This window comes from Struthio camelus, chromosome 1 (genome assembly GCF_040807025.1).
Source record: "Struthio camelus isolate bStrCam1 chromosome 1, bStrCam1.hap1, whole genome shotgun sequence".
NCBI classification, from domain to species: Eukaryota; Metazoa; Chordata; class Aves; order Struthioniformes; family Struthionidae; genus Struthio; species Struthio camelus.
Genome location: NC_090942.1, coordinates 199792032 through 199816320, shown reverse-complemented (window position 1 = coordinate 199816320; position 24289 = coordinate 199792032). Strand labels below are relative to the sequence as shown.

The window sequence follows — 24289 nt, the reverse complement described above, 5'->3', positions numbered from 1 at the left end:
ACAGGAGCATCTGATTTATTTAATAAAACAGGAACATGAAGTATGATCACTAGTCTGCTTGTGAAAACAAATTTCAGTCTCAGAAGTCTTTTCCACTGAATACCACAAGCTGTCATTGTAAAGACTTAGCACCTCCTAAGCACTCATGGATTTACAACTAAATGTCTCTGAAAACTGCATCCACAGTATTCCAACCTAAAACAAGTACAGAGCAGTTCAAATGATACAAGCATTGTTGGCTGGTTTGATTACAGAGTAATCAATCGCTCCTGTTTTTACACATAAATATCAGAGCCTAGTCCTGATTTAGTCTATCTAAATAATTCTTATCAGAAAGGAGGTATAACGCTGATGTGGAATTAAATTTCACAGCAAGGTAGGTGTGTAGTTTATTTGCTTTTGGTAAACACTTTTGTTTAGCCACAAGCTCACTGTTCAGCTTTCCCCTGCCCCCTGACGGAAGCGCTGCAGGAGGACAAAGGCAAAGGTAACATTTCCCACTGCCGCTTGCATCTCCCAGATTTGTGATGAACGACAGGACCTGAACAACACAGCCTCCTCGGCCCTCCGTGGTGCGTTACTGCACGCAGAATAACACCAGCAGGGAACGACGTTAGGGTTGCAAAGTGAGGAACTCAAACGCATCAGTATTACAGTGGCCCTCAAAACTTTACCATTCACGTCATAATGCAGACTTAGTTGCAGGGTCACAAACTATTTCTTCCCCAGGGCCCTTCCTCAGTCAATGCACTGAACAGATGGTGCTCAGAATTAATTAAGACTGCACAGCCAAAGAGATTACTGTCTAACAGGAGTTTTGCCTCTGTTTAATCCAAATGTTCAAGGTTGTGCGGTTGTGCAAGGAGACTCAGAAGAGTTTGGGAAAAGACATTTCCAAATCTCTGACTGAAGAACTGCAGAGCTAGGCACGACTGGGTCAAATACTGAAACCAAAGCGAGTGGCTTGTGCAGCGTGAAGTTTTAACAGCAAGTGCTCAACTTGGGGAAAAGGGATTTCCAAAACAAACCATATTTGTCTCAGCACTTGGAAAGAAGATCTTTTTTCATCCCATGAAGAACTACAAAAGGCTTCCCACTCCTCCCTCAGAGAGAATCAAGTCTTTCTGAAGTGTTTTCCCCAAAGCCAGAAGAGCGTTAAGTCACCCACCAGATGAAGCAGGAGCCAGAACATAAGGAACGTATTTTGTGTCTCATGGCTGACATGAGACCCGAACACAAGTAGCGCTGACATGCAGAGGCAGAGGGACCCTGCATCCTCCTTCAGTGCAGGGATTACACACTGGTCAGCCTACGATCAGATTTTGGCAGAAAGCTAGTAATTGTTATATTGCTACCAAGGAAGGCCCAGCCCTCGCTTGAAGCCCTCTAGCTTGAAGCTGCTGGAAGAGCAGTTACAGAGAGGAAGACCCAGACCCTCCCTGGTCCCTCCATGCATCCCTCTCCCCTTGAGCACTCCTGGCACCAGGAGCTGTCAGTGGGTAAAAAACTGGGTGCATTGCCAACCTGATGCACTCAGCCTTCCTGGAAATGCCTGAAACATTATTACACTGAACTACAATACCCTACCAGGAGAGTGGGGCAACGCGTGGCCTTTCTGTCCTGTACCAGCAGCTAAGCCAAGCCCACGGCAGCTCCAGCAAAATCTGAGATGTCGGTACAAAATCCCCCTGTCCTGAACCACTCCATGCTGCTTAAACAGCACATCGCTCCTGTCCCTGATGCCTGCAGACGGTACATCTCTCTTACTGATGTAACACCATCTGACTTACAGTTGGGCTCCCCACTACTGGCAGCCCTTTGAAGCCCAGAGAAACTAAGATCTCTCTCCCCATGCCCATGCTGCCAGTTGCAGCAGCACATCTGTGCACCACCAGTCACATGACATTACCAAAAGATGAAGTCGGATACATGGAAAAAGCAGGCTAGCTGCTGTAGTCTACCTGCTGCCCAATGCTGCTGTACTGGCATTCTCTCCTATGCTTCTTCCCTCCTCGTTCTCCTATCAGCTTGCTGGACTGCCCCAGAGGGAGTCCCAACCATTTTCCAGCAGGTCAGGAATGCAGAAAATTGGCAGATTTGATCCCAGCTGTGAGACCACTGCAAAATATAGTGCAGACGCAGGCATTATCTGGCAGTCAGTGTCACCCTGTCTGTTCTCTCATGTTGCTTTATGATTTGCACTGCAGAAAGTCAGTTCTTGCAACCTGCCTGTCTCCATGGAGGGAGTTAATTCCTGCCTACTCCAAAACAACAAGTCAATTTACGGAAGAGATGAACTCCACAGAGCAGAAATGATTTGTCATAACATCCTCTTCAACCTCATCAGCCAGGCAGTTGATCAATTTGTTGACTAAAATCTGGCTCACCCTTTTTGCTTTTATAGGAATTGTCATTTGCACCTCCATACCCCAGAGTTTTCTCATATGGAAGTCTGGCCTGGCCAAAAGCCTGCTTTGTGACTCTTAAAATGTACTCATACTTACTCGCTGTACCCGATTTTAGGAATCTGCTAAAAAAAAAAAAAAAAAACCCTACAATTTTGGACCTCACAGTACTGATTTGGAACCCAATGGCAGAAATAAGTGAACTCGCATGGCACATAATCCTGTCAAATGAAGTTATATCGATATTCTTAGAAATAATAAATAATGTCCCTATCAGTAAAACTGTACTGTTTGCAGTGAATATGATTTATTTTTCTTAGGAGAAAAATGTCTGATAATAACCAGCCTGCTCATATATTTTAAAGACTTTATTAGATTTTTCCACACCATCATTCTGACGTCAAAGAAAATCAGATTTAACTATATTTACAGGGTGGGAAGGTGTAAAGCAGAGCGGCCTAAATATGACAGTCTCCAAGAGATGTTGTGTTACATGTTTCAACACACTTCTTCTAACACTTACGGTGCCACAAAGCACGTTTCTCCCCAACCCTACATGTCACTTATCTAGAATAAGAAACTTTGAAGTATGAGAAGATCTACTACTGCTAGGCTCTTTATATGACAGCAGGAAGGAAACAAACTATGGGCTGTAAATGCTCTGCTTAGTGCCACGGCACTGGAGCTTTGGAAAAAAAAAGGTTATTTTAAAGCAAAATAACTCTGAAACAAACAAGAACTATCATTGTCCCCCAAGGGCCTGAAGAGCAGCATGAAAAATTAAGGGCTGCTGTTGCGCTTTTGCTGGTGCTGCGCACCATGCTGTTCTGCTCTCCAGGTATTTCCTTCTAAGAAAAAAAGCAGGTTCAAAAGGTCTCTAACATCTGTAATGGTTTCTCTGGAGCAGCCAAGACACAACACTTACAGTTCAACTTATTCAACACTTATAGTTTTCTTGGGGATATCCTTGTATTTCTCTACCCATCAACCAAGTTCCTCTGTTGTGAGGAGTAGGAATCCACTCAGCTAACTTCAATCATCTCCAAAGCAGATGCTCTGACCCCAGTACCTTCAGAGAAAAGCATAAAAAACTTGCTTCTGCTCTTCTTCAGTTGCTTAACTATTATGCTTTTCACTCTACTGCTTGTGTTGGCGGCTTTCCTGATTTGAAAAGATGCTAGAGGACGAATTCCCATCCTAATCCACGGAATTACATCAGAGAGAAATCCCACAGAAGTTCGTATTTTCTAGGTCCCTAGGACTGCTCAAACAGCTGTTGCTTTTCCCTTCCAAGACGCGGCATGTCCACCTTAATCCACGGTTCCAGTGCTGAGTTCTGGGTGTTGCCCTTTTTTCTTGCTCATGGCATCAGAGCATTTTGCTCCTTTCTTCCCTCTATCCTAGCAGATTACGTAGCCTGAAATGGGCTGCCTAATGCACCTGCGGTCAGTAACGGTTGATATATGACAGTAAGATATCTCTGCACTTCAAACTTGTATCAGCCCAGAGTGGAGTTTAATCAGCAACCTAGAGATGATTCTGGTTACCAGAGCCAACTAATTCCCCCGGAATATTTTCTCAAGATAGATCGTATTATTTACTTTGCTAGCTGAAACCAGGTTTAGTAAAAGAATCATTTCAATGAAATAACCTAGTCCCGCAAACTCATCAACCCAGTTTTTCCAACTAGTTTATTTTAGGAATTTTTCATTTGACGAAGACAAGCTCTTCTTCAGTTTAAAGAAACAGTTCATTTATCAACTCACAGTAATTTCTTGTATGATAAGATTACTCCTGCCAAATATACATTCTCATATACCTCCCACACTGATATTCCCTAATGAAGTTACTACTAGCATTACTACTGATTTGATTTTGTTATGCTTTATAGCTAGTACCTTTTTTTCCTTTTCTTATTCTGCAGGGCTGATTTTAATTAGTGACTTCAGATTTCACAGGAGCTTCTGTTGTTCCTCTGAAATCCACAGTGTTACATCACCCCATGGTAAAGGCATCATCCCACTGCAGAGGCAGTATGGGGAAGCAGATCTTTTGGATCCAAGTGCTCCCAAGCCCAGATCTCAATATGCTTTAACGATAAAAAGTGATTTTGCACTTTATCACTTTTATAGCAATTGCAAGTGGCACTAAACCACAGCCCCCCAAATACTCCATAGCCAAAGTAAACTCACCTTTGGTTTGCTCAAGCCACTTAACTGACACAGCTCGTGCACTGCTGACATCCAAAGCAGCTCCGCAGACCCGAGTCTTCTTACAGCTCCAAGTGTACTGGCCTCAGTGGTGGTAGATGTCCCCAAATGGTTGGCACCATCTCTGCTTTCATGCTTTGGATAGATGTCACCAACCTATCTAATCTATGCATTGAACTACTCATGTGGCATTCTGGACAATTTCACTCAAACTTTGCTAACTCAAGTTAGCAAATTTTTCTGAAGATGCATCATATCATTTACTTTGCTAGCTGAAATCACTTTAGTAAAGGAGTCACTGCAATGAAATAACAAATCTAGTTGTTAACTCAAGTTAGCAAGGACCTACTATTGAAGCAGCTTATGCTCAGTAGTATAGACTGCTCAATAGAGTGCTCAATAGCTGCCTCATTTGAGCTGAAACAAATTAAAGAAGAGCTCTCACTAGCATACCAGCAAGAAAACAGAAGCAGCAGTTGCTTCTGCCAGTGGGATGCCAGCTAGCAGCTGGCAATAGTAAACATCTCTGCAGGTGCAACCACAGCCAGACATGACATGCATCTACCCCATAACTCAGCTCTTCCCACCTATGTTAAAATACCTGGAGACATGAGACAGTCAAGCTCCCACACAGCCAGGAATAACATGGGTCACAGCACACAGTGCTATTTATTCTCGGAATTGCCATTTGACTGAACCGCTCAAGGAGTTAAATAAATGATCTGCTACAAGGGTTTTTAACCGTTTGCACGAATCAGTACCAGGGACAAGCCCAAGTTGAATAAAAGCGTGTTCTATTTCTTTTAGAATTTTCAGAAGTGGAGGACTATCAAACAGCCTCTAAATTTCAAAAAAAAAATAGCTTGCTCAATAAATATGGGTAGTAATAAATTTTAAGTCCTCAAAAGCAGGATAAATTTAAAAATTACAGGGATAAATAAGATTTACCAGGAAAGAAATAAACGACAAGACCAGGAAAATCATGAGGCAAGTGTGAAATGCAAAAACTCTACAACCCAGTAAAGATAGGTGGGATATTTGTCTGGATCTCTGGTGAGAGGGAAACCAAGACTTATTCCTCGTCTCAGAAAAAGGCAGAAGAAATGTATAAGAAGAAAATACGAAGCTAAATGCTACTATTAAGCAGACTGTAATAATTTTAATATTTTAGTAAACATAGCAATAGCATGGATTTCTCTTTGTCTCATAAAGACAAAGGCAGGGCAGACACCGAGGAACAGGTCAGATTAACAGGAAAATTCATTGCGGAGTCCTGTTCAGTGAAGAAGCTAGAAACATATTTTCCCTATAGTAATTACTCTAATTCCTGAACACATCAAAGTTTCAACTCTGTGAAAATTAAGTTTTCCAAAATGTTTTTCACTTTAAGCTGGGGTGAAAAATCAGAAACTCAGAAATGTATCTGGAACTGAAATCTCCCAGTATTTTATTTTGGAAACTCTGGAATGAGGCACTCTGTGTAAGGTATCATTCATGGGATTTCTGGCCCACCTGCTTAGTAGGCTCAAGTGGAGTCGAGGATCCTACCGACAGCAACAGCAGTAGCTGCCAATATACCTTCAAGGTAATAGGGCTTGGGCCAGCGGTCCCAAGGAGAGTGAGGTCCCTAGGTTGCTGAGGCCACACTGGCAGCGGGAAGCTCTGGAAGCCCCAGCTCCCAACCTCTGAAACTCCCAAACTGTCAAAGGACTACAGACCAATGGTCAGGAATCCTGCCGGTATATGGGTATATGCTAGCCCCAATGTCTACCCAATGTCTAGCCCCAATGACTCAGAGTTTCAGCCATGCCATATGTGCGTGTGTGTGTCTGTAGGATTAAGTAGCCAGTGACATTTGCAGCAATGGCACTAATGAGAGAGTACTTGAATACCAGAACAAACTCATAGTATAAACAGCCACCACTCTTGCTGAAGTCATTGAGGAATCTGAGAATCTCACAAGTTCATTGAGATAAGCATTCAGACATTTATAGCGTAGATGTTTACATCTGTGCTAATCCCTCATGGCTCCTTCTATAGTCAGTGCAAAGAAACTATCATTCAACTGTTTTAGCATACTAGGCTGAAATAAATCACACCCTAGGAACGCCCACTTTCCTCCTCTGACTGATGATAAGGGGGACCTAGGTGGCCTATCTTGGACACAGACAACTACATTTGGCCAGATGAATGTTACTTCAACGTCATTCAGCACATGATAGATTTGCAAGGTTCCAGGCTCCAGGAAGGGATGAAGATATACCAGTTAATGGGGAAAAAAAGGAAAAAGCAAAAAACAACAAAAAACAGGAATAGTGCCAAACAGATTGACATACATAGCAGAGAAAGTCCACTCGGGGTTACTCTGCATCAGTATTGCCTTGAGTTGCCTCAAACCAACTATGCCCAGAACTTCTTAACTAGTCCTCCACACTGCCCAGCATCCCAGTTCTGCTGTTCAATGAATAGCCAACCAGTATTTCCACATACTTAGTGTAGTCAGGATGACTTCTCAGATCATCCTTCTGGACATGCAAAGTAGTTCTGCCACATCCAGATCCGCCCTGTGGCAGGACCGTGGCTCAGCCAATAAACCCTGTCAGGATCAAGGTGGCATCCAGGGTACATCTGCAGGCAAGGAAAACCACCCTCTCTTACTCCTGCCCCAGGGTGCGCATGGTCAAGTGTTTGCCATCACAGATGTGGGCAAAGAGAAGAGAATTAAAGGTTTTACATTGTTTTCTACCCTCTGAAAGGTGGGACAAAACTGGAAGTGACATTTCTGAAGGGCTGCTCAAGTCCCATTAACCTTTCCTCATGGGTCAAGGATGAGGAAGTTGACAGATGAACTTGACAGGTGAACATAAGATAGTAGAGGTAGTAACTAGAAGAAGATCTGAACATAAGATAGTAGAGGTAGTAACTAGAAGAAGATCTCTGTCCTCCTCCCCCAAATGATAATATTTCTTCCTATCTTCTTTCCCAGTTGAGACTGAAAAACGGACGCTACACGAGCAAGACTGGTTCATCTCAACCCTCTGTCACATGTCACATAATCTAAAGCAGAGACAAAGAGCTTAGCTACAACATCATACTGGGATGAATCCCACCTGAAATCTGCCAGTAGTCTGGCACAGAAAAAAGAGAAAAGAAGAAGGAGATAGTACAGTTTCATCAAACTTAACAGCTCACAGCCTGTTCCTCTGATAACTGTCTAGATTAGAGAAAGAGTCGCCCTCCTCTACATGGGTTCCCTCTTTGTCTAAGCAACGTTTCTACTGTCTAGCAAATCCAGCTCTCTTTTCTTTCCTCCATGCGGATTCAAGAGCATGTCGCATACGCGTGATAACACATTTTAACCCAAATACAAGCACCAAAGCGCTTGAATTAGAAGCCTCGTTGGCCTCATTTTCTCTCATAACCCACCCAAAACAAGAAGTGCTTTCTGAACATGTCTTCTCTCTTTGCTGATGAATACAGCAAATCTATGAGCAACGAGGAGTAAAACTTCGCATATGCCAGTAACATAGCTTGAATCAGGGACTGAACATCCAGTATTCCTCCTGCTCGGGAAACAGGTTTATTCCAAGGCCAATTTGCCCACCTAAAGCACACAAATGGTGGAACATAGTCAAGGGTTTCCTCCTTCAAAACACTCAAAATGCACAGCACTAGGACATGTAAGTAAAATAACTTTCGAGTCGGTGGCAATCAACGAGTTTGCTCTTTCTTTGTGTCAGCGTCAGCATCTGCAGCTATGCAGCCTATGTAATTAAACAGTTCCTCCTCTTCTGCATTGTATGGAAAACTTGTTTAGCAGACATTTAGGCTAAGTGCTGAAAGCAATGGAAATCCACAGAGTATGTGACCAGAAAAATAAGATTCTGCCTATTATCCACAAGTCAGAGGCAAACACAATGAATACACTCATACAGCTGGGAAACTATGCGTGTATGCATGACTACCCATATGCCAGACATTACATTTTAAAATATGACTAAAACAAACTAAAACTAAACTAAAACAAAATACACCACTCTGTCACAAGGCTCAGACGCACTGCTGTCACCCTTTGCTTTACTGCTATTATGTGCCACGGCTTGCCTAAGGGAATTCAGCAGTGTCCACTCAAACCTCTCCCTCCATGGCAGAGGCAATGTGTCACTGTCAAGCATCACAGAGTACGTAACTCCGAAAGTCAGTGCTGTCCCTCTGCCAAGTTTCCCCCACAGCACATGTACGTGTGAACACATCTTCCCCGCTGGCCCCACAGCTCAGAGGTGCGGATGGGGCAGCGGCGTCCAGCGCTGGGTGAGACGTTAGACGTCATCATCACAAGGGTGTTGCTTGAGGCTGAAGCTAGTATTTGTGAATGACCCTGCAGGTGCTAAAACTAGCTGGCTAAGAGGGAGTTAACTCACAAGGCTGGCTCTCGCCCCCGTATCTGCAGCCTGCCAACTTTTTAGGGCTGCAACTGTCTTTTTGTCCTGAGTCCATACAGCACCTAGGACAACTACATTCTGCTCCAAAACTAAGGTTTCTAGAAGCCATGACGAGACATCTAACACAGCTGCGTTTCTGTACGTTGCCCCAATCTTTCTTTAGAGCCACATACAAAAACCCACATGAGGCTTTTTAAAGTGTTTCCCCCACCCCCACGGCAAACACACACACACAGGTACATATGCAAAGAAAAAGAAACCCATCTGTCAGTCAAACCAGCTGCCAGCGATACAATGACACACAAAATGTTTTCCTAATCGTAGATGCGAAATAGCGGCAAGAACAGGTTAACGAAAGCCAGGCAGTGGACACTCGCCAGGTACAGCGCTCAGTGGGGTGCCGACAACCCCACCTGGATTTTCACTACATTCACAGCCTCTGTTACAGCTAAAAAAAAACAAAAAAACAAACGAACAAAAAAACATACACACCACGCTAGCCAGGCAGGAACGATCTCAGACGAGGAAAGAACATCTGGAAAACCTGCTCCAGGCTTTCCTTCTCCTTAAAACTCAGGCCTTCGCCTCTCTGCGTGTTTTTTACAGCGCTGCTCACACCGTGCGAAGTGGGGAGGGGGGGGGGGGAAAGAAGAGGAAGAAGAAGTGGTTAATGGGGAAAGACACAGGCAGTGAGACAGTCTCCCAGCTGCGGCGCGGCCCCCGCCTCACGCCCCGGCGGCAGGACAGAGGGGCTCGATGCAGCCAGGCTCCCGGCCGCATCCCGCCGCGATGCGGCCTTTCCTGCCCACCGACAAAATGGAGGGGCGCCGCTCGGCGGGGACGGGGGACGGGGGCTGGCGGCGCCCAGGAGAAGCCCCCCCCCCCCCCCGCCGCCGCCGCGCTCCGCTGTTGCATCATGCAAAATGGATGCCCCGCGCGTGGCCGCCACCGCCGCCCGCCCGCACTCACTCACCCACCCGCGGCTCGGCCGAGCGTGGCCCCGCGCCGGCGGGCTCAGGCGGCAGGCGAGGCGGCGCCGCCGGCGGCAGCCGCGGCTGGCGTGGCCATGGCACCGCCGCCCTCTCTCTCGCCGCGTCTTTACACCTTGGGCGCGGGCCGGCCGCGGCTCCGCCTTCCTCAATGAATGGGGAGGCGGGCGGGCAAGGCCGCGCCGCGCCAGGCCCTTTCCGGCACGGCCGCCGTCCCCTCCCCTCAGCCCCGCGCCCGGCCGCCATCGCCGGGCTCTCCCCGCCGCCGCCGCCGCCGCCGCGGCCTGCTTGTGGGGGCGCCGGACCCTGTTGCCCCGCGTGGGGAGGAGGGCGCCCCGCTGCCAGGCCTGGGGGCTGTAGGGCAGAAAAGAGCACGAGAAACGCTTCATCAGCCGTGAACTACAGGGGAAAAAAAATAAATTAACGAGAAGAGCAGTCCATCTGGTTTATCAAGAAGGTGGAGAAGAGGTTTCATTCAGTGTACAAATATCTTCACGGGAAAAAGCGCAGGGTAGCAAAGGCCTCTTTAATCTACCCGGGAAAAACAAACCCCTCCCGAGGAAGCAAGCCGAGCTCAGACAAACTCAGAGCACGCACCCGAGCAGGAAGCGGGGTGGTTGCCTGCGGGTGGGGAAGAGGGGTCGTCTCCGCACATCGAGATTTCTCCCTCAAAGGCAGTGCTCAGGCAAGCACGGCGTCGTTAGTTCACGGGTGATAAAGGCTTGTACCGAATACGGGCCAGGTCTGGGTAAATTTCCATTACCGTTAATAAAATCTGTGGTGAGACCACTGTGAAGAAAGTTGCAGGTACGCTGCAGGATGGGAAAACAAACAGGGGGAACAGTTGGCTGAAGAGCAGTTTAGAAAAAGGTCTGGAGGTTGCAGTGGATCTCAAAACTGTTGTGAGACTAGTGAGTGGTACTTAAAAATGCAAAAAAAAAAAAAACAAAAACAAAAAAACTATCTCTCTTCTAGATCATCTTAATGGGAACATTGTATGCAGGTGAGCAAGTGGAATTGTCCACATCCAACCTCGGTCCCCTCATCAGACTCTGTAGTCAACAAGCACTAATTCTGAAGAGAAGCCTAAAACGGGTCAGCTGAATTTCACCCTGGGAGTCTCTAGTTTAATCCGAACTCTAGAGGGACCCTGCAGCAATGAGTTTGGATGTTGATATCTGTATTACAGATATCTACAATTAATTTAAATTAATTCAATTCCAGAACTCCTTTCTAGAGTCCATTCCTGGAGGTCAGTGATGTCCTGGCATTAGCTATAGGGCTGAGATTTCTGATAGAAGGGCCACCATGAAATACAAGGTACATGAATAAAATAAAAGTACTGATTGCTCGCCAGTAAAAGGCACTGCAACCTTCACAGTTGTGTACAGTATGTGCCCCAGAGGAAAAAAGGCAGAGCAAGAGCGGAGGGTCTGGAAGTTGCAGCTATTCCAATGCTCAGGATTTGAAACAGAGCAGTGTGCCTGGCTGAATATTCCTTTTCCAAATAAGCATTAACAGTGCCAGAAGAAACTACTGGAACAAGGACACACTGCCTTTCAAACAGTCGACATACTGTTGGCGCGTTTGGGTGAGGTGGTCACTCCCATCTCCTACAGCATTTGAATCTCACCGGGAGCTGGCAGATGCTCATAAACGGCCCTCTTGAGATGCTCTGGCTGCAGTCCTGCAGAGCGCCACTCAAGGAATCAGCCTAAGTGGAGTGTTTGGCTTCTGTCTCAAAAGCTCCACAGTGCTGGTTGTGGAGAAGCAACACTGCAGCGCACTAAGCGAGTCCATGGGCTGAAGGGTGCAGTCCTGCCCTTAGACCTCCCAGTCCCATCCAGGGATATAAGCTTTGTTTGAGAAAAGTGATGTTCAACCTAGACCTGTCACTCATGCTTACATTTGTAATTAACAGTAGAATCACTGATGTATCCTAGTGAAAGGCAAGATGAGTCTCTAAAGCCATGTTTTATAATACACATCATTGCAGTATTGAGTCCCTGTACACAATAAATCAAATGAGCCTTGATGTTTTGTTTCTCTCTCTCTTGCCCGCCTCTTGCTTGGTTGTGGGAGTGAGGTGTTTTTGTTCCACTCCTTTCCAAAGTTAGCAAGCCTTACAATAATAACCTCTGACAAATAATGTTATTGACAGACAATTGCAAATGGGTATTTCCATTTCAGGGAGAGGATCTTCTTTCCCACTTTGGCGAGAGTGATATTCTCATATTTCACCCTTTCTCATTTATTGCATTTCTTTTTTCTCCGCTTGTGCATTGATGAATTCAGCAATAGTTCAGGGACCCAGAAATCAAAGGAAGAGCATCAAACAAAGCTGATGCAACAGAAGCCTGGCTAAGAGGTCACCTTTGAATCAGACAGTGGAATTTAAAGGCTTCTAGACCAAATTCTATTCTTGCAATGCTGAAAACAAGGAGAAATGTCACTGCTACGAATGGAGTCACTCCAAATTTACAGGAGTGAAATGACAAGAGGAGTGCTCGATGCATTTTCATAATTTTATTTCAAAGCCGAAGGGACTTCTTGGAATGTGCTCAGCCAAAGCTGTGGAAGGTGGTATTGTAATGTAAGGCTTTTTGTACTCATTTACGCGTGATTTTTATCTGAAACCAGCACCCTCAGCCCCACCCTTTTCTCTGTAATCTTTTCCTTAAAATAACCAGAGCTAACATCCTCTAACTGCTTTGGGTGAGTCCCATTCTTAACAAAGTTGTTCTTTCACCTGCTAATGTGCTGGGACTAGTTTTCTCATTCATCCTCTCTCTTTATTTTCCCCTAAGGATTTAGTGGGTGTAGCAAACTTCCTTTAGAATGTTGTGTTTATTTGGGGGGAAGCAGGCAATGATCTTATTGGAAATTATTATTATTACAATTCACATGTTCCTGCCAAGCCAAGCCCCATGGGAGAAGAAGCCTCACCCCAAAAGGAGTCACATCACAGCTGATTGCAGGACTTGCCTCGCCACCCTTGTTTCACTTCTCTTTTATGTTCTGGAGACAAAGATATCTGAGAAAGTCTGTGTAACGTGTTTCCTGGGAACATGCCAGAGTCTCGATTTATGGGAAAGTGGATAAAACATTTATTTTACAACCTGAAGCGGCTCTTCCTGACTCCAGTGAACCCAGTGTCAAGTGCCCATTGAGTGAATTGCAACTGGAATTACATGTTCCACTTTGTCCGTTCTGCTCAGCTAGTTCTGTGTCCTCGTCCTAGTTAGTGGAAACCTTCTTCCCACAGCACGGGGGAAGGATTAAATCCTATAACATCTTTTCCTAAGCAAACTAATAGCAAATATATTTCCTACCATTCATTTAAGGTTAGAATTACAGGGCAGCCAAAAAAACATCTATTTTTCCTTTGTAAGGAACGACAGAGCCAGGCAAGAGGCATCCTTAAGTTCAGCCTCAGAGATAAAATATTCCTCCTGTGAGGGTCAGCCCTGGGATTCAAAACATGGATTCAAGTCACCCTTAGAGCTGTGAATCTTCCCTATTTCAAATGAATGCATTAATTACTGAGTTGCAGATGAAAGGGAGAGTCCAACAATTTTTTTTTTAATTTGTACACCTCAAGCCCCAAATCAATTTCAGCCCAGAATTATGCACAGGAACAATTTTAAGTTGGCCAAAACTATTTTAGGATGAATTAAATTATTTAAACCACAAAAGGTCCTTCTAGCTCCAGTTTGCTTTCTCATCTACAGCGGTACTGTGGCAAGTTTCAACAGAATTTGGAGAAGAAATATTTTAATTGCTTTGCTCTCAGCTCACACATCCAGTCTACATCCATGTCCTGCAGATTCTTCTTTGGACAAATTTCAGTGAAGTGATCTTCCCAGACCTCCACAGTTGAAATTCTCAGCGAGGAAGCTGCGAGCGGGGAAGAGGCTGTTCCGTGATTTACGGTATGCAGTAGTGTTAGCAGCGTGTCCATGTGAAAGTGGAAGGGTTTGACTGGGTGTTCTTTGTACTTTTCTAGATCAAATGACCCTGGTGATTGAGGAAGGTTATCCTGTGACTGGAAGGGACACAAGCCAGTGGCATAGGTGGTTTCTTACACTTCCAGTTTCTTTTCTTGATTAGCGTAACATTCTTTTCTTGTGCCCTGAGAAACTTCAGCATGCCAATCAGCATAACCAATCAAAATGCTGCAAAAATATCCCTCTTCCTAACGTGGTGCATTGACCACATCATCCTCTCTTTGCATTATTTCTCTCTTTACAGCCCTTTACTAGCTCTCTTTGTAATACTGCACCAGATAGCATCTGCTGGTCTGTACTGTACAAGCCTTTTCAGGCCCTCATCTCCTCTTTGGTATTTAGAGGTTGATTTCTATCTCTGATCAACCATGATGCCAATGTCCACTACCAGTCTGGCAAATGTGCAAGCAAGTACTTCTGAGTTTCCTTCTTAAATATGGAAGAAATCGTCATAGTCACCTTCTGTCTCCCTTTTAGGCCTCTTTTGCAGCAATGCCTAAAGATAACTTGTGAGAATGGAGGCTGTTAGTGTAATGAGATCACCACCTTCTACTGTAACAGATACCGTCTGCTTATTTCCTTGTCCTCCCCATCTGTCTCCAGCTGTCTATTGTTTTTTAGGATGCAGCTATGCTGCTAAAAAAAAGAGGGCATAAAAGTGAGCTCAGGTAGTGGACCCCGAGCATTCACACTACTCACTTGTTAGTTTGCTTTTCAGCTTTCTTTCGGATCACTCCAGCCAGCCCTCTCCAAGACAAACCTATCAGAGAGGGCTAGCCCTAAGATGTGTGGACATGAGGCAGTCGGTGCCGCTTGGCTGCAGGGCTCAAGCTTATAGAAGTTTGTTTAGATGTCCTTAAGTTCTTCACACCGTTTCATTTCATCCCATTCCTATCAATTGAATTCTCATTGTTATCAGAAACTCCAAACCGTTCGCCTTCTGATGATATCTCCTAACTTTGATCTAAGCAAGTTTCATCAATCTATCTTATCTGTTTTTTGCTGCTGAATCCATTAAAAGCAATGTTAAATAAACCGATCCCAAGACAGATCCTGAAAAAACTCTATTATTAACTTTCCTCCGGCTTGGTAGTTCTCTTTCAACACAGTCAAGGTCATCACCATTCTTATTAGTTCCTTGCCAGCTCCCCAGTTCATGTACTAACCCTTTCCTGAGTTCAGCCGATTTGCAGAATAGTACTATATCATTTACTTTACTGCAGTCTGGATAGATTATATATGCTGCATTTCTCTTGTCTAGAAAGTCATTTGCTTTAATCAGATGCACCAGGTTAGTTTGGAATGGTCTCCTTTTGAAAACCCACTTGCCTTTGTGTCCCGTTTTCCATTTAAAGCCATACCTTTCCTTCCTTCCTTTATACCTTTCCTTCAAAATGTGCCTTAATATTTCGTGTACTACTAAAACGAAACTCCCATCCCACCTCCCACTCCTAACTTTAAAATAATTGCAATGGCTGCTATTTGCTCAGTTGTGTGGTTGCGCTTCTGAGTTAAAACATTCATGACAAAAATCTTTACTTCCATATTTGCAATTACACATTCAGATTATTTTACAGCTCTGGGATACAGATTATCTGCTTTTCAGGTACAGTGCATTAAAATCTGTGGGTTCTCTTGCAACAGTTTTGTTGTAAATTGTCTGTGCACATCTCTGCTCCCAACAGCAATGCTGATTTGCCCTTCTCAATATCCTTGCTAGAAACTTTGGCCAGTTGGGGCAAAATCTAAAGAGGCACGTGGCAATCTGACATGCATCTTTGATTGAGTTAAGGGTTCTAAATTCAGCACAGTGGTCCAAAACCTCTTCCAAATTTACCTAGGTCAATTAGCTCAGATGCCATCTGATCAAATGACCCCCACCTTCCCCTTAGTACCAAAGCTGCACTTCCACCAGGAGCAGGTTGGAGAACAACCAACACAAAGTGTGAACACTGAGCTCGGGTGGTGCTAGCAGGGTTTTTTTTTTTAAACCAGCAATTGAACCTCAAGAATCCCTCTGCCCCTCTGACTGTCACTCTTATCACAGAACAAGAGTCATGTTGCCTCTTTCTTCTCTCCTTCTCCACCCAGGAATTTTGCACTCCTCTGAACCTGAGGGCTCTGCATAAATGGACGGACAGTGTGCCAGGCATCCTGCTGTCTATAGGACTCTCCCAGTAAGTCAAATAAGAGCACCTTAGGTTGAGAAGGGTCTAGGACTAGGCTAAATGTAATCACCTAGAATATACTATACAGGAGATCCCTACCAATTTAAGAAAAAAACAGTGATCCAGTTGTTAATGGCCCCCAACAACTTCCCTTAAGCAGTACACAACTGAATTCACCCATCTGAGTCATTTAGATAATCCCAGTCTCAGAGGCTAGACTTATGTTTCTAAATAAAATGGGCCAGATGCTGTTCTCTGTCCTTGTGGGCAAGCTGCACAGCACAGCTTGCATCCACACAGCAAACCCCTCTTCTCCTCCAAAGCAAGGTAGCCACCTCCAAACAGCTCACTGGGAACAGCAGTCCCACGCTGCCCCATGCACTGTGCCCAGGCCTTGTCCGGGAGAGGGCTGTCTTGCACAGACGACACTTGTACCAGGGAACGTCCTGACTATTAAACAGCATGGACAGTCACGTAGCCACGTTTTATTTGCAAACATAGATTTAGCCAGAGAGGATGAAGCCTTTTTATAGACCTAGAACCAAGCAAGACAGCATTTCAGACAAGTCTCTCCAGCATTTCCTCATGAGTAGCTCAGGCTCCACAGGGATGTGATAGATTCTGGTCCTGGGAATATAACTTTCTGTCATTTAATATACAAAGGACTTAAGGCATCTTCCTCAGTATTGTGAATTCTGTTCCCAGAGCCAAATTAACTTCCTGGCATTACAGCATTGCATACCCTCTTGGGTCTGGCCCTTGATCTAAGGTCCTTGATCCGAATGCCATGTTTGATCTCAGACTCCTACTCTGTACACAGCAGCCTTACTTCCTCCTTTTTTATTCTGTTTCTATTTATATGGTTACCAAACCTTTCAGCATTTATCTTCACAGAACTTTGCAAGGTCTAACTCAGCTTGACTTTTGGCACTTGCTGCTGAATTCCTACGTCTTCTGACCTTCAAGACGTAGCTGCCTAGACTGACTGACCTCTTTATCCGTTCCCATTGACTGTTTACACCTAGTATCCTTCCTTAGGCAGTCATTCATTCAGGTAACTTTGGAGAGCTTCAGTTTTTCCTTTGTTCAGCCTCCAAACTCCAGAAAGATTTTTTCACCTCTTAGGCAAATTCTTAGCCTCCTCTACAAGTGTGCACTGAGCTAGTCAAACCTGTTAACTCCACTCACTGCTTTTCTTACTTTTCTCTGTGAAATAAAACAAATGAGAAAGATACTTTTTATCTCTTTTCCTGTTCTATTTAAATACTATCAGTACTCTGATCCAAAGTTATTTACTCTCATCAGGTCTTCTATATGTTCACTACCAAAACTAAATCCGAAATACATTCCCTTTTGCCTGTGAGTGATAAACAAGTGTACCATTACATCCCTATGTTCTTGAATCGGCAGCTGCACTATTAACCTCTTCCATATTGACAAGTCCCAGTAATATTTATTCCTGCTTATATTACAGAGACACTAAAGATCTAGGCTTTTATAAAAGAGGCCTCTAATGCCATCCTATTTTCCTACTTTACCATCCTTTCCTCAATGATTTTTACTCAACTAATTTTGCTTTCTTCTTGCTTTGTCTCAGTTTTCTTTAGCATCTGTCATTGCATCACCATTCAGTATGTGATTAAGAAAACAAAAAACATATAAGGGATCATTAAGAGAACAGAGAACTACACAGAAAATAGTGTTATGGCTGGTTTTTTTCCACATATTGAGAACTGCACTGACATCTCAAAAAGAAGCTGCCAGAGCCTGAAAAGGTTCAGAGAAAGGCAAGATGAAGATCAAAGGTATGGAATGGTTTCCATATGAGAAATGGCTGAGTAGTGTTGAACTATTCAGCTTCAGAAAGATACGCTAGACAGCTGTGAAATTATGAGTGCTGTGGGATAGGTGGTTGCCATCAGTCCATAGAAAGGATGTTCACTTCCTTTCCAGAAAGAGAGGTAGGGGCTACCAAGTGACACTAAGACAGGTTCAAAAAGAGGTGGTCCTTCTCACAGTGCATAGTAGATCTGATCAATCACACAAAAGAAGGTGTTCTAGGTGCAAAATTTGATGGGGATACTAGGGCAGTACTTGGAAGATGGATCCATTCAGAGTTACAGATAAATCGCAACAGGCCCAGGAAATCCTTTAGACTGAAAAGAGGTGGAGTTTGGGAGAGTACTCCCAGCAGAGTACTGGGAATACCTGCTTGCACTGTTATTACTTTTCACTCTACAGCTGCATTGAGCCGTTGCTGGAAGCAGGATACTGGGGAAGACAAAAATCCTTAGCCTGAACAGTACTGCTCTTTTTATGTGGCATGTTCTTCCATACTTGCATCCTCTTTCCATGGTTCTAGAATTTTGCTAATATATGTTCCTACACCCTGCTCTGCTGCTTCCCATTTTTCCAGTTCAAACTTTGCATTAATGCACAGATCTGGTTATTTCTGTCTTTCTACTTGAATTAGATACAGTCTTCTAACAGTATCACATATCTGACTTTGTTAGAGGATCCACATGCGTCTGCTGTAAGGAAGGAACTAGTGGCCTTGCTTAATTTCCACATCTCTTCAAACAGTCCATGCAGCTCATGATAAGCAAAAGTTTTCTTGCCTTCTGTGACTGCTCCATCTGATGGTCTGATCTCCAGCATCTGATAAAACAAAAAAACAGATTCTAGTTTCTGAGTATGTCACTGAAGTCTCTGAAGAAAGCCAAGGGCACAACATAAATTAGGAGGCTGTGATAAGTGTTGTGTAAACCACAGTTGCTATGTTAAGTACAATGCAAATTATTAGAAAGCCATGAATAAGGTCGTATTGCAGACACTGGGAAGAGACGGAAACTACAGGACCCCCTTGTTGGTTTGCAAAATGTTGCAGCAAAACTATAACTGCAATTCAGCTGACTCTTGAGAGAAAAGAAAATCAAGCCAAATTATCAGTGTTTCCAAGTCCCACTCTACTCACAAGGATTTCTCTCAGAAAAGGCATTAGAATCCCATTAACAAACATGTTAATGTTTGTGAGCAGTGTGCCCTGGCAAGGATCCTGGGGTTTCAGGGCTCCTTACCGAGGTGCTTGGCGACGGAACGAGGGATGATAGTCATGAATCGAAACAGGAGAGGTTCCAAACTGGTATAAAATAAAAACATTTCACCATGAGGAACACTGGAACTCAGCACTGGAACAGACTGCCTAGAAAGGCTGTCAAATCTTCATCCTTGGAGGTTTTCAAGACCCGCCTGGACAAAACCCTGAGCAACCTGCTCTGAACCAGCGCAGCTCATTACTCCAGCCTCCTAGATCCCAGTAAGCACTGGCAGCCACAGGATCCTGCTCTAACACAGCAGGTGAGCTGAGGCTACTGGCTCCATCCACGCGCCCAGCCTGTGGCCGACGCACTGACCCTAGGCATCAGCTCATGCCTCAAAGAAGGAGCAAGTAAGTTTGTCAAGTAAGTTTTTACCTGACATTTGCAATGGCCCAACATCGCCCAAACGGTCGGTTACACGTCGTTCATTAAGCTGTACGCTTCCGACCGTGTGTCTGAATTGCTCGCGCTGAACCTGGCGAACGCCAGGGAAATACAAACGGTGTGAAAGCACCTGACTTGCTACTTCAGAAAGAAGGGAAAGCAGCGCTGCACACCGCCCCGCTCGGGTCGCTCCCGCCCGGCCGGCGGCGGCGGCGGCGCCGGCGGTGGCGCGGGGGAGGCTGCGCGGCGCAGGCTGCGCGGCGCAGGCTGCGCCCCCCGGGCAGACGCGCCGTCCTGCGGCGCCCCCGCGCGGCCCGCGGCGGCCCGGCGCGCTCGGTGCCTGCCCGCGGAGCCCCGGGTGTCGCTTCTTTTGAGACCTCCAGGAATTAGGAAGGTCACCTTCCATAACATCATTATCTTTAAAGGGAAGAGGCTCGTGGCAAAGGAGGCCAATGGGATCCTGGGCTGCATTAGGAAGCGCATTGTCAGCAGGTGGAGGGAGGTGATCCTCCCCCTCTGTTCAGCCCTGGGGAGGCTTCATCTGGAGTGCTGGGTCCAGTCCTGGGCTCCCCAGTACAAGAGAGACATAAAACGACTGGGGCAAGTCCAGTGAATGGCTACAAAGATGATGAAGGGAACAGAGCAGCTCTCATATGAGGAAAGGCTGAGAGAGCTGGGCCTGTTCAGCCTGGCGAAGAGAAGACTGAGGGGGGATCTGATCAGTGCGTACAAGGATCTGAAGGGAGGCTATGAAGAAGATGGAGACAGACTCTTTTCCGTGGCACCCAGTGATAGGACAAGGCACAATGGGCACAAACTGAAACACAGGAAAATCTATCTGAACCAAAGGAAAAACCTTTTTACTCTTGGGGTGACAGAGCACTGGAACAGGTTGCCCAGAGAGCTTGTGGAGTCTCCTTCGCTGGAGATATTCAAAAGCCATTTGGACACAATCCTGGGCAACATGCTCTAGGTGACCTTGCATGAGCGGGGGGGTTGGACCAGATGATCTCCAGAAGTCCTCAGCCATTCTGTGATTCTGTGATTCATTTTGTTTTGCAACTTTGCCTTCCATCCCCAAATCTTCCTCTAGCCAGAGGCACTGAGATTAACTAACCCAGAAAGACATTTTGGGACCTAAATCTCAGTCTCAGCAGGAGGTAAGTGTCTACGTACGTCTGCGTACGTATGAGCCTTAATTTCTTTCCACATTTTCTAGCCAAGGTGGAATTTCCTGTTGGGCTTATGGGGAAGCCTAACAGATCCCTAATAAAATCCCTAAAAAATGTCTCCTTACCATTAAAATAAAACAAAAGGAAAGCCCCAAACCCTGTAATTGTTGAGAGCTTGAATTCTTTAGAGGTGATGTTTGTTTTTCAGTCAGAAAGTATATCACATCCATGAGGCAATACAGTAAGCATGCAAGGGGAAAAACATTCCTACCCAAAGTCTGTACTCTGATGAGATGTAGAGGCATTCTGGTTAACTTAAGCAAGATTGAAACATGTTGAGAGGTGCTGGTGGGGCTAATGTAATCTCCCTAGCTTTAGCCAAGCCAGATGCTGAGCAGGCAGAATGCCGAGTCCTCCTGATGTCTCCCGCAGTGGGGCACCTGCTGAAATCAAACCTTCCCAAGGCTGGCTCTTGGTATCTTGAGAGTAGCCTCCCTGGATGTGGCCCTGAAGAACACTCCTGAGTGGGGAATATCCTCTTCCATATTCAAGGGTTCCCAAATACTGCAGATTCCTGCAAAAGAAACCATTAGTACAGCTTTTACTTGAGCTGCTATTCTTGGTCGTACTAAGGACTTTGAAATCCGGCGTATGTCAGTCCTCTGCCTCGCAAAAATATACACCATTTAGAAATACCCTTTTTCTTTTCCCATTGTTTCGTATGCCTCTATAAATGCTTCAGTGCCTCATGCTTTTCTATATGGTGCCGGGTCAGCTCCCTCCACAACTCAGCTAGCACCTGGACCTCAGGCACATACTCCACATCCAATGTGGACTTATAAATTTGCAACCTGTTCTTGGTTCCCTGATCTTTGTTCCTCCAGTTAACTCCTCTTTCTTTGCCTGAATTCCCCAATGCAAACCCTGTTGTCTTTTAGAGAAGCGTTTCAGTCTCTTGAAAAAGCAGCTCCTTCCTGGTCCAAGGTCTAGCCTAGCTCTAACGATGACTTATGCCACTTCCTCTACCCTAAGAAGGGCCACATTATCTCCTCTGATACCTCCATCAAACCTTCTGCCTGTGGTTTCAAATCTCATCACTTTGTTCCTTGCTCCTTCCTTCTTCTAGCACGACTGTTAGGATACCAAGTCATTACCATAATTAAATTCCCTCCCTCAAAGAGCTTTAACTGACCAGTAGCTTTCTCTGTGCCCACAGATTTGCCATGCCCTGAGCAAGGCACCTTTTGTTTGTGGTCAAAAGCTTGTCAGCTGGGTCCTCTCAGCTCGCAACCTTCAGCAGCCTGGACCTTCCCAGCCTTCCTTGTTATCTTATTCCATATCTGAGCAAAGCCACCTATATACCTTATTGCCTTCTACATCACCAAAAGACCATTACCCTTCCTTCTTTTCCATATGTGGTAGTCTGTGCTCCCAGACACTTTACATCCCTTTCTGCTTCTACAGCTACTTCATAGACTGGGAACTACAAGTCTCTCAGTTTTGATTGACTTTCCACAGCACTTCCAGGGGTCACAAAGAGGGTCTTTGGTGCTAGTCATTGCGCAGGGTCCTACATCTGCCTGGGAACAGCCACCAGTGGTGAGTAGGGACACCTCCACATTGCTGGAGGTAGCCCTGCACGAACCCTGTTCCTGTTCCTTCTTGAATCATTATAGCTACATTCAGAAGCTTCAAATCTGATCTTCCCCTTGAGGTGGCTGCTTAGCCTTTCTGAGCACTTCATACCCAATCTTTCTTCTTCTCTGTTCAAGAATCCTGCCACGATGAAACTGTTCAGGCCTGTATCTCCTTCTTTCTTAGGAGTCTCACAGCCCTTCTCGTGAGGGGTAAGCTGGCTTAGACAAGCCGTGGCCTTAAACCAGTCTCTCCCAAGCTTATATCTTTATGATTTGCTTCCTTCTGTTCCTGCCTTCCCCAAGGCTGTGCCGTATCAAAGAAATTACTTCTGTGGTAGGAACAAAAGGAAGCAGAAATGGCCATCTTTCCCAAGCAGGAACATGTTTCCGGTAACTTTACTCATTGCCTTTCCTGCAAAGTTTGTGCCTTCTATTTGCTCATGGCTTTCCCTCAGCCCTCCCTCCACTTTGAGGAGATTACCTCCTGCCAGGAAATCAAGAGGGAGCATTTGGTGTAGTCTTCACGTAGAACGCACTACTCCTGCAGGAAACCTAAGGATGACAGTGAAAAGTGTGGGATTTGGTGCATTTGTTCATTTTTCTTTATGCTTTTCTATCTGATCCAGTATTTCTGCATACCTAATCTTCCCCCTGCAGCCGTCAGAGATTCTGGCCATTTTTAGTGATTTGTTCCCACTTCTACATTTCCAATACAGCTTTATTTTAATACACAGATCTTGGATCCAGTCCTCTGAAACGTCGTAGTCGTTGGCTGTTGTTTATATTTTCTCCCAGAGGTGTTACTATCTTCCACCTTAGCTGTGTTGTCATCTAGAAGTCCCCCAGACTTTGCTTCTCACTGATAATGTTGAATGCTTTCCTCCAGAGCACATTACTGTTCTGCAGTCTCTCACTAAACAACTGCCTTTCTGATAGCAGAGGCCACTCATCAGACTACTGTGGTCTTTGACCTTTCCCTCTTGGGCCCTTGCAGTCAATGAAATCTAGAGCCTTTGTGTTCACTTCCCCCATTGCCTTTCCTTTCTCATGTTCTGGCAAAGAGAAATTCAGTAAAAAAATGCCTAGTCACCCTTTTTCACCCAAAACAAGGCTGATTCTACCACTCTTTAGAAGCCAAAGCAGCATTATGTGGAAATGTCACTATCATGGTAAGCTACCGAGATGAAGCCTGTGCCTCTGTTGCCCATGATTGGGCCCATGGCCTTGACCTGAAGCTGGGTTCACTGAGTCTGACAAGAACATCACTGTTGGTCCTGTGACACTCACCATGGACCTGCAGCCTTCCTACTCAATTTCACAAGGATTGTGGATGTCCTGGGACTGCAGGAACTCAGGACACAATTATGAGAAATGTACTTGGATGACCATTCACTGCAAGGACATAAAGACCACCAGGCTCTGATACTTCCCTGCAATAATTCTGTGAAGTGGCAGAGAATTGCTATAAAAGTTAAGAGTGGATCCCACTGCATGGAGAGGAGAGATTTCCCCTGGACGCAGCAAGGCCCTCTTCTCAGAAATAATGGATTGATTCCTATTCACTTCAGTTGTGTCAGACATGGTAGCAATTTTCCTTCAAAGCAAAGACAAGAGTTTGGTTGTTCATCTGTCCCAGAGAAAGGGGATGTAAAACATGCTGCCCTGGCAGAGGGAGCAAGATGGTTAAACAGATCCGGGAGACTCAGCTAGGAGGTTAACACCGACTCAGCAGCCGTGGGTCTGGAGTTCACCATAACAAGAGCCAGAACAAGTCTGC

The 24289-nt window shown here is 45.2% G+C and overlaps 1 protein-coding gene and 1 long non-coding RNA gene across 14 annotated transcripts in view; both read right to left on the bottom strand.

The window, feature by feature from the left end:
* SLC7A1 (solute carrier family 7 member 1) overlaps positions 1-10219 on the bottom strand; it is a 54225-nt gene extending 44006 nt beyond the window's left edge. For 2 of the 13 annotated variants that reach the window (XM_068930141.1, XM_068930152.1), the window contains exon 1: positions 1962-2004. In XM_068930141.1, the coding sequence (XP_068786242.1) occupies positions 1962-1989 (28 nt within the window). In that variant the 5' untranslated portion in view covers positions 1990-2004. Of the gene's footprint in view, positions 1-1961; positions 2005-4303; positions 4536-4597; positions 4914-9549; positions 9666-10030 lie in introns of those variants that run through there. The other 11 variants (XM_068930147.1, XM_068930145.1, XM_068930146.1 and 8 more) reach the window with 11 other exon arrangements.
* A 5356-nt stretch (positions 10220-15575) lies between these two features.
* On the bottom strand, positions 15576-19946 carry LOC138065603 (uncharacterized). Its single transcript, XR_011138685.1, has 3 exons — positions 19695-19946; positions 19299-19360; positions 15576-18879 (listed from the first exon to the last, which is right to left on the bottom strand). It is a non-coding gene; the product is annotated as an uncharacterized lncRNA (long non-coding RNA).
* Between the last annotated feature and the right edge of the window lie 4343 nt (positions 19947-24289).